Genomic DNA, 10208 nt, shown 5'->3' on the forward strand with positions numbered 1-10208 from the left:
ACCGATGTGAAATGGCTAGTTAGTTAATGGTGGTGCGCGCTAATAGTGTTTCAATTGGGTGACGTCACTCGCTCTTGAGACCTGAAGTAGTTGTTCCCCTTGCTCTGCAAGGGCTGCAGCTTTTGTGGCGTGATGGGTAACGACGCTTTGCGGGGTGTCAGTTGTTGATGTGTGCAAAGGGTCCCTGGTTCAAGCCCAGGTTGGGGCGGAAGCTATATATGTTACATAAGCAAGTCAGCCATATCAGCTATGTTTTTAAAAAGGCAATAAATGCGGCTGAATGAACTATTCCGCTGCCAGACAAGGCTCCGTTGATAGCCATGTGTAGCGGTGGTAAGGATTCACTTCATGGTGCTGAAAAGTAAGCGCTGCTGTTGGAACAGCATTAAAGGGAAAGGGGATACCTAGTCAGTTGTACAACTGAATGCATTCAACTGAAACGTGTCTTCTGCATTTAACCTCTGAATCAGAGGTGCGGGGGGCTACCATAATCGACATCCACGTATTTTATGTAGGCCCTAACTGTTTGTCACCTTTATAGTGCAATTAATGTATTGTTTAGTGGCATGCATCAACAACAAAAGTGTTTACCCCACCAAGTTTTACATGCTAAAATCCCCACAGCACGACAGGCCCCATGGAAACATCAAATTTGTCACTAAACTTTCCAGATGTCGACAAGTTAAAATACACTAGATAAGGTGGGATATTTATCTCAGTAAAATAATTATGCGAGAAATAGTGGAAACCACCAAAACGAAGTAAACATTGTGTGGTCCTCACACTAAGGCTTGGGAAAGCATGCAGTTTAATAGGCTACAGATAAATTATGAAATTCATAGGGTGGTGTAAGTGCACGGTTATGAGCATGATGCTCCTTTCCAATAGAGGTTCTTATTCTGGTGACATGTTCAGCTGCCATTTGTCAAATAATCTTACTTTTATCCATAATAATCTAATTGTGAAGGTTACCAACCCGCATTGTATCTGCTTGTTTAGTCCCGCAGCGAAGCATTTAAAAAAAAAAGTTAGACATGACTTTCAAGATGCCAGCAAATCAGCTCATGTTCTGGCCCCTGACCATCCGCTCAAGAAAAAAAGCATAAATCTGCCCTTGGCTGAACCTAGTTGATGATCCCTGGTTAGACAGATGGCATATTGCAGAAACTTCCTTGATCAACCAAATCTATAGCATTCGATACGTTGAACGTGTCCTTCGCTAACAAATAAGTGTTTAAAACGTATTTTTATCCAGGGTCTCCCATTTTCCACCAGTAGAAGTGTGTGATTAAGAGGTTAGTCGCACGTGACTGTGGTCTAGATTCAACTACAATGTCAGCCAGTTGGAAAATAGGTCTGCCCCATGTTTCTCCAAGTAAAAATATGGCCACATGTCAGAATAGGGAAGTTACTATGACCACATTGAGACAGCATACACAGAATGAGTTTCCACTAATTGGTCCTTTGTCCAATCAGAGCAGATCTGAAAACCAATTAGTAAGAAAAAAGTATATTTGTCTGTTTAAACGCAGCATAAGAGTCTGTTTAACTTGCTCTTTAAACTATAAATATGCCTTCATTATAGCTAATAAAGAGGGTATTAAGGATTGGCCAGAACAACATTACTTATGTTTGCATAACAAATCACTTAAATCCTAATAAACCTAAGGCCTTACATAACTAATAATGCTGCTAATATGTGTACCTTAAAATAAAGTCAATGGTTTAGTAGAAAAATGTGTTGACTAACATATACCAGTATTTTGAACCAGTTGATGAGATTACCATTATCACTGAATACAATGGCAAAAATGTATCATCCTTCTAGTGATCTCAGTAGACCATTTTATTGTTCCATAGAAACAAACAATATGGACAGACATTATGGTGTAAATTGAGCTGCTTCACATGGGGTGCTATTTCACATGGGGAAAGGGGGTGACCGCTCAGCATCGTGATGAAATCAATGTGCAGGCTCTGAAATAAACACAAAAACGTGTCAATACAACCATAAAACAGACTAATGCAAAATACTTAAAAATGTATGATGTTGTTCAAGTTTGTTTATTGATGTCAGGTGTTACACTACCTACTGCAACAACATTGGCAGTAACATCTGCAATATCATCTCTTATGAAATGTTGTTTAATACATCATAAAGTATAAACGTTTTGTTTTTATTGATTCCATGAATGTGAAAATGCTCATGTATTGCTGTTTTAACATGCAAATCTGCCATGTAGGTATCCCAATAAACTTGAACATGAAATGCCAAATAGAAAACATGTTGCACTTACTTCCTTTAACTGCTTTCTTTCCTAAGGTTAGAAAAGGGAGAAGGAAACAGAAGTTAAAAAGCAAAAGCATACATTATCCAAATGCAGGTGTACTAGCCCTGTACAAAGTTAATATGCTCAACTAAAAAGCCCATTCTGAAATTGTGGTAGTGTTCTGCTGCAGCATGATACAGTTTCTCCAATCACTGATGTAGAGATCTTGTTCAGTTGCTAAAGATAATCCTCTTCAAGTTTGTGGCGTGCCTTACCAACAATGAAAGATAATGCTTCACACATTATTGCCCACAGCCACCAACTTTTCAAAAGAATGAAGTGTAGTACAGTACAACAGAACACTGTACTACGATTTCAGAGGTTTTGGTGTCAAACTTTTATTCAATTTAGCAGTAGACACTCACCCCCATAAGAGACTTTGTAGTACAGGTATGTCATGACACCCAGGCCGACCCACATCTCCTGGTACGCCCCAGCGTAGTAAGGGCTCATCTTGGCCCACCAGCTTGTAAATACACGCCCTGCCATCTGTGTGAAAAATAACAAAATTCTGTCAAATACATGTATTTTCCAGGCAAAAAACAGGGGGGGTCCAACAATAGAAGGAATTACCTTAGAACAAGTAGTACCATAGCAGTACCACTACAGCTGGCAAGCTTGTAGTACGTGGGAGGTGAGAGACGCCTAGGTGAAAGATAGCTAACTAGCGTTAGCTGTATAGCCTAACAAGCGACATGGTATATGCCCACGGAACAGAACCACCGTTGAAGCAGAGGACGTCGCATGACTTTCAACCACATCTGCCTTGTTAGCTAACGTTGCCCAGTTGTCCTGATACATGGCCGTTATAAGAGTCAACTTAACGTTATCAATGCACACTAGCAAGTATGTATGTCTGTCAAAAGTAACAGCAAAAACTAGCTAGCAACAATCACGCAAGGTTAGCTTGCTAAAATCCTGCAACTAACTGCTAGCCAGTTTGCTCGCTAACGTTAGGCCTCATGCAGAGGTTGTCGTCTTGGCTGGTACACGTAGGTAAACCTGATATATATATATAAAAAACAACAAGGTAATCTGACATATTTAAATAATATTTTTGCACTATGTATTGGTTTGTAGGCATACTAGAAAATCTTTGTAGGCCTTACCTTCAGTATGTGATTCGCGGTGCGAAGAAGGTCACTGTCCAACGCAAACAACAGCCAACAGTGTGTCGCAGAGCGTAGTGGGATATCAGTTATCTTCTTTTGCCGCACGCAGAGTAGTAGAATGCACATACAGATTTAGCCACATCGCCACCCCGTGGTAGCCGCGATTTATCATCCAGCAAAAGCACTAGACCCACCGATATAACAGTGAAACGTTGCTGTTCCATTAACTTGTCCAGTGATTTTTTTTGTCGACATTTAGAAAGTTTGCATAGGAAATAGACGTAACAGTTATCTTTCCATTTAACTATATTGTCTCGATAAAGACAGCTAGAGGTAATTGTTTCGTAACACCTAAAACAATGTTTGACTTGTGAAAACCTACAGTGTCGAATAAAAATTAGGTGGTTGAAGTGTTTCCATTATCCATAGAGGCTAATTGCACATTAATAAATTGACGACAGCCTGTATGCCTTCAGGATGGTTATAATGCAATATTAACTGGACGAATATTTGGCATTTTCTAATAACGTATTACCACAGTACGTTCCAGGGTGAAATTTGCACTCCCGTAGATCTGAAATAATTGGATGGTGAAACTTGCATTCAGCCAACCAGAAAAGCAAGGCAAAGCAATTCCGGCATTCTTGAAAGTCAGGCCAATCCTTGTCGTGCAAAGAAACATTATTTTTTATAGTTGCCATTTTTTTAATTTAGCAAGCAGAAGGCATTTGAAATTAAATGTTTATACATTTTTTATTTCACTTTTATTTAACCAGGTAGGCCAGTTGAGAACAAGTTCTCATTTACAACTGCTACCTGGACAAGAAAAAGCAAAGCAGTGCGACAAAAACAACAACACAGAGTTACACAAACAAACGTACAGTCAATAACACAATAGAGAAGAAAAATAGAAAAATCTATGTACAGTGTGCAAATGTAGAAGAGTGGGGAGGTTGGCAATAAATAGGCCATAGAGGGGGTGGATGTGGGGTGGAGCTTTATAGTTAGGCCATGTGATGACATCACGTGACCCGCATACCTTCAAAATTATTCGTCAATCATCATATATTCGAAAAACAGTTTCCATCATAGTGATGCAATAAAGAAAGACAACAGAACGATCCAGCCCTGTCGAACGGATAACAATGTTGTTGATCTTTAGAAAATGTCTCCTATATGTGTCATTTCCATTACAAATGCGACAATGTTTTTGTTGTTGTAGTGACATTGCTTTTGTCAAATAAACATTGTGGTAAATGGAAACCTGTCTCCTGTTCCTGAGTGGACTAAATGCTTTATTCCCGAGAGGAAGAGGCGAAGCTAGAGGGATAACTAAGCCCAAAATCTGTCTTCTCTAGCAGGTGGCGTTATTAGATTATTATTTTTTTGCTCACCAAGCGAGGAGGTTTTGAATGGAGGTCAATGTGTCGAGTTTGGTTAACCATTTTTTTATGGATTATTTGCTACGTGTGGTTTATTTGATCGAAAATCTTTCGTAATAATTAGGTTGTTACGAGTGTACTGATATAAGTAAGACACGTGACATCCCGGCAACTTAGAGAAAAAACACTTTATATTGTAGTTGTGCCTGATAGTCACTAGTAGTTACCTGGTCGTCATAAACCCCGCCTATGTCTACAAATTATATTCTTAAAATGTGATTTTAAACCTAACCTAACCACACTGATAACCAAGTCAAAAAGCCCCTAATAATGCATCTCCAGGAGACCTGTGGATAATGCAGCTGGCTACCGATTAATTTTCATTTAGTCATGGCTGGTTTAGGAATGTATTTGAATCACCAATACGAATGGTTTGAAAGAAATGGAATATATTTTGGATGGTCACCACCCGGCTGGGAATGTAAATTTAGCAAAAAAAGAAACTGCGTTTATTTTCAGCAAACTTAACATGTGTAAATATTTGTCTGAACATAACAAGATTCAACAACTGAGACATAAACTGAACAAGTTCCACAGACATGTGACTAACAGAAATTGAATAATGTGTCTCTGAAATGGGGGGGGGTCAAAACCAAAAGTAACAGTCACCAGCTGCATTAAGTACTGCAGTGCATCTCCTACTCATGGACTGCACCAGATTTGCCAGTTCTTGCTGTGAGATGTTACCCCACTCTTCCACCAAGGCACCTGCAAGTTCCCGGACATTTCTGGGGGGAATGGCCCTAGCCCTCACCCTCCGGTCCAACAGGTCCCAGACGTGCTCAATGGGATTGAGATCCGGGCTCTTCGCTGGCCATGGCAGAACACTGACATTCCTGTCTTGCAGGAAATCACGCACAGAACGAGCAGTATGGCTGGTGGCATTGTTATGCTGGAGGGTCATGTCAGGATGAGCCTGCAGGAAGGGTACCACATGAGGGAGAAGGATGTCTTCCCTGTAACGCACAGGGTTGAGATTGCCTGCAATGACAACAAGCTCAGTCTGATGATGCTGTGACACACCGCCCCAGACCATGATGGACCCTCCCCCTCCAAATCGATCCCGCTCCAGAGTACAGGCCTCAGTGTCACGCTTATTCCTTCGATGATAAACGCAAATCCGACCATCACCCCTGGTGATACAAAACCGCGACTCGTCAGCGAAGAGCACTTTTTGCCAGTCCTGTCTGGTCCAGCGACGGTGGGTTTGTGCCCATACGCGATGTTGTTGCCGGTGATGTCTGGTGAGGACCTGCCTTACAACAGGCCTACAAGCCCTCAGTCCAGCCTCTCTCAGCCTATTGCGGACAGTCTGAGCACTGATGGAGGGATTGTGCATTCCTGGTGTAACTCGGGCAGTTGTTGTTGCCATCCTGTACCTGTCCTGCAGCTGTGATGTTCAGATGTACCGATCCTGTGCAGGTGTTGTTACACATGGTCTGCCACTGCGAGGATGATCTGCTGTCCTTCCTGTCTCCCTGTAGCGCTGTCCTAGGCGTCTCACAGTACGGACATTGCAATTTATTGCCCTGGCCACATCTGCAGTCCTCATGCCTCCTTGCAGCATGCCTAAGGCACGTTTACTCAAATGAGCAGGGACCCTGGGCATCTTTCTTTTGGTGTTTTTCAGAGTCAGTAGAAAGGCCACTTTAGTGTCATAAGTTTTCATAACTGTGACCTTAATTATTTGCCTACCGTCTGTAAGCTGTTAGTGTCTTAACGACTATTCCACAGGTGCATGTTCATTAATTGTTTATGGTTCATTGAACAAGCATGGGAAACAATGTATAAACCCTTTACAATGAAGATCTGTGAAGTTATTTGGATTTTTACGAATTATCTTTGAAAGAAAGTGTCCTGAAAAAGGGACTTTCTTTTTTTGCTGAGTTTATTTCAGCAATAAGAGGGTGTGTCTGAAAATACCTGGTAGCCTATGCCAACACACTTTTTTTGCCACTATTCCTGAGGGAAGGTTGCTGGCTTCCTGACCAAAGGGCAATCCAGTGGGCATGTGGCGTGATAAAGATGTCTTATAACCAGATCACAACCATATTAAGATGTGAAAAATAAGTAATGTAAAATACGTCTCATTTTGGTTGATATCTGGTTTATGGTTGAAATTTGATTGAACTACTGACCACTTACCTACTCAATTAATAGACACCAATCTATATAAACATGTGCATAGTGTTTGTGGGCCATGCACCCATTAGATATAAGACACTAGAACCGTAACAATTATTAAAATTGGAGTAATGTTCTTTTTCATCAGGGTTTGCATGATTCAGCTTAGCACAGTTGGCAAACAACAGCTGGCAGCGCGGACCAAAACGGATTAGGGTTTCATGGCATACTGTACCCAGTCATCACTCTTGGCCTATTCCGGTTGAGACTCAGGGGGCTTCATGCAGGCCGAGCTCTTCCCGAGTCCGGCAGAATCATATTACTTTGGGCTCCGGCTAATGATACTCAGGCCAAGTCCACTTCAGTTTATCCAGCCCAAATTACTTTTTCAGGAGTAGGGCCATTTGAAATTTTTATTCAGCAGGTGATGAAATACCAATTAAAAAAGCAAAGAAATGTGCTATATTTCACCTCTGAGTCATCGAATTTGCTAGATACAATGTGTCTCTGCGGTACTATAACTATCAGAGATGGTCCCTAATTTAGAGAATCTTCATGCCTATTGCTTTTACTAGCTAAGGGAGTGTTTTTCGTAGTTTGCAATTGAAAGGTGCACATTCATTTCCATAACATTTGTTCCAGGCTACCAGCATGTAAGATAAACATGCACAATAATACAGGATACAATTTGTGTCTCTGTGGTCCTATAGCTATCAGAGATAGCTATGCAGAAATAGCTCCACCAATTCCTGGTTGCTAAAATTCTAATAGTTTGGCTAAATGCAGTTTATGTGACAAAACAAGCAAGTATAGTGTTGAGAATTCATGTACCATCTAAACCAATGTGAAGTATCTTTTCCATAACCAAAAATATAGTATTTTCAGCTGTTGGAAGCTGGTGTACAAAACCGAAAGTAAAAGAAGCAAAATATAAACTTAAGAATTGGAAGCCTAGAAATTGCACACACAGGACAGATCTACCACTTCTTAGACGTGCTTTCAATAAGAATGACAGTTCTATAACAAATTTCTATGTGAATTTGGTCAGGTCGCCCAAAAAGGTTCCTACAGTGCCTTCGGAAATTATTCAGACCTGTTGACTTTTTCCACATTTTGTTACGTTACAGCCTTATTGTAAAATGAATTAAACGAGAAAAAAAATCCTCAGCAATCTACACACAATCCCCCATAATGACAAAGCGAAAAAAAGTTTAGAAATGTTAGCAAATTTATATATGTTGTAAAAACAGAAATAAAATTTTTACACAAGTATTCAGAGATATGAGACATAAGTATTCAGAAATTGAGCACAGGTGCATCCTGTTTCCATTGATCATTCTTGAGATGTTTCAACAACTTGATTGGAGTCCACATGTGGTAAATTCAATTGATTGGACATGATTTGGAAAGGCACATACTTGTCTATATAAGGTCCCACAATCGGCAGTGCATGTCAGAGCAAAAACCAAGCCATGAGGTCAAAGGAATTGTCCGTAGAGCTCCGAGACAGGATTGCGTCAAGGCACAGATCTGGGGAAGGGTACCAAACATTTCTGCAGCATGGATGGTCCCCAAGAACACAGTGCCCTCCATCATTCTTAAATGGAAGTTTGGAACCTTTGGAAGTTTGGAACTGAGCAATTGGAGGAGAAGGGCCTTGGTCAGGGAGTTGACCAAGAACCCGATGGTCACTGACAGAGCTCCAGAGTTCCTCTGTGGAGATGGGAGAACCTTCCAGAAGGACAACCATCTCTGTAGCCCTCCACCAATCAGGCCTTTATGGTAGAGTGGCCAGACAGAAGCCACTCCTCAGTAAAAGGCACATGACAGCCTGCTGTGATTTTGCCAAAAGGCACCTTAAGGACTCAGACCATGAGAAACAAGATTGTCTGGTCTGATGAAACCAATATTGAACTCTTTGGCCTGAATGCCAAGCGTCACATCTGGAGGAAACCTGGCACCATCCCTACAGTGAAACATGATGGTGGCAGAATCATGTTGTCGGGATGTTTTTCAGCGGCAGGGACTGGGAGACTACTCAGGATCGAGGCAAAGGTGAACAGAGCAAAGTACAGAGAGATCCTTGATGAAAACATGCTCCAGGGCTCTCAGGAACTCAGACTGGGGCTAAGGTTCACCTTCCAACAGGTCAATGACACTAAGCACACAGCAAAGACAATGCAGGAGTGGTTTCGGGACAAGTCACTGAATGTCCTTGAGTGGCCCAGTCAGAGCCCGAACTTAAACCTTATCGAACATCTCTGGAGAGACCTGAAAATAGCTGCACAGCAACACTTCCACAGCAACACACTTTACGACCCTGCCTCACACAGGAAGCGGCGCAGGTCCTAATCCAGGCACTTGTCATCTCCCGTCTGGATTACTGCAACTCGCTGTTGGCGGGGCTCCCTGCCTGTGCCATTAAACCCATACAACTCATCCAGAACGCCGCAGCCCGTCTGGTGTTCAACCTTCCCAAGTTCTCTCACGTCACCCCGCTCCTCTGCACACTCCACTGGCTTCCAGTTGAAGCTCGCATTTGCTACAAGACCATGGTGCTTGCCTACAGAGCTGTGAGGAGAACGGCACCTCCGTACCTTCAGGCTCTGATCAGTCCCTACACCCAAAGAAGGGCACTGCGTTCATCCACCTCTGGCCTGCTCGCCTCCCTACCTCTGCGGAAGCACAGTTCCCGCTCAGCCCAGTCAAAACTATTCGCTGCTCTGGCACCCCAATGGTGGAACAAGCTCCCTCACGACGCCAGGACAGCGGAGTCAATCACCACCTTCCGGAGACACCTGAAACCCCACCTCTTTAAGGAATACCTGTGATAGGATTAAGTAATCCTTCTAACCCTCCCCCCCTACCCTCCCCCCCAACAAAATATATAGATGTACTATTGTAAAGTGGTTGTTCCACTGGATCATATGGTGAATGCACCAATTTGTAAGTCGCTCTGGATAAGAGCGTCTGCTAAATTACGTAAATGTAAATGTAAATATGTTGTTGTTGTCTGGCAGAGGGGGTGGGGGGTTGGTGGCATTGGCCCGTTCAGCATAGAAAAGGGGCAGTTTCGGTAGTAGTGCCCCTGCCTCCAGTACACGTTGCAGGGTCGTGTTGATTTGCATTCTGATGTGGGGTGGTCGCCTTTGCTGATTTTACAGGTTATGGCTGTACAGGCTGCGGCCAGATGGCTCAGT

At 42.4% G+C, this 10208-nt stretch overlaps 1 protein-coding gene across 1 annotated transcript; it reads right to left on the reverse strand.

Moving 5' to 3' along the window:
• Positions 1-1814: 1814 nt before the first annotated feature.
• atp5mj (ATP synthase membrane subunit j) lies at positions 1815-3559 on the reverse strand. The gene is made up of 4 exons (XM_029733419.1): positions 3440-3559; positions 2696-2819; positions 2298-2318; positions 1815-1977 (listed from the first exon to the last, which is right to left on the reverse strand). Exons 2-4 carry the CDS (start codon positions 2817-2819, stop codon positions 1964-1966), a joined length of 159 nt encoding a protein of 52 aa, XP_029589279.1. The 5' UTR covers positions 3440-3559; the 3' UTR covers positions 1815-1963.
• Positions 3560-10208: the final 6649 nt, after the last annotated feature.

This window comes from Salmo trutta, chromosome 35, assembly GCF_901001165.1.
Source record: "Salmo trutta chromosome 35, fSalTru1.1, whole genome shotgun sequence".
NCBI lineage: Eukaryota > Metazoa > Chordata > Actinopteri > Salmoniformes > Salmonidae > Salmo > Salmo trutta.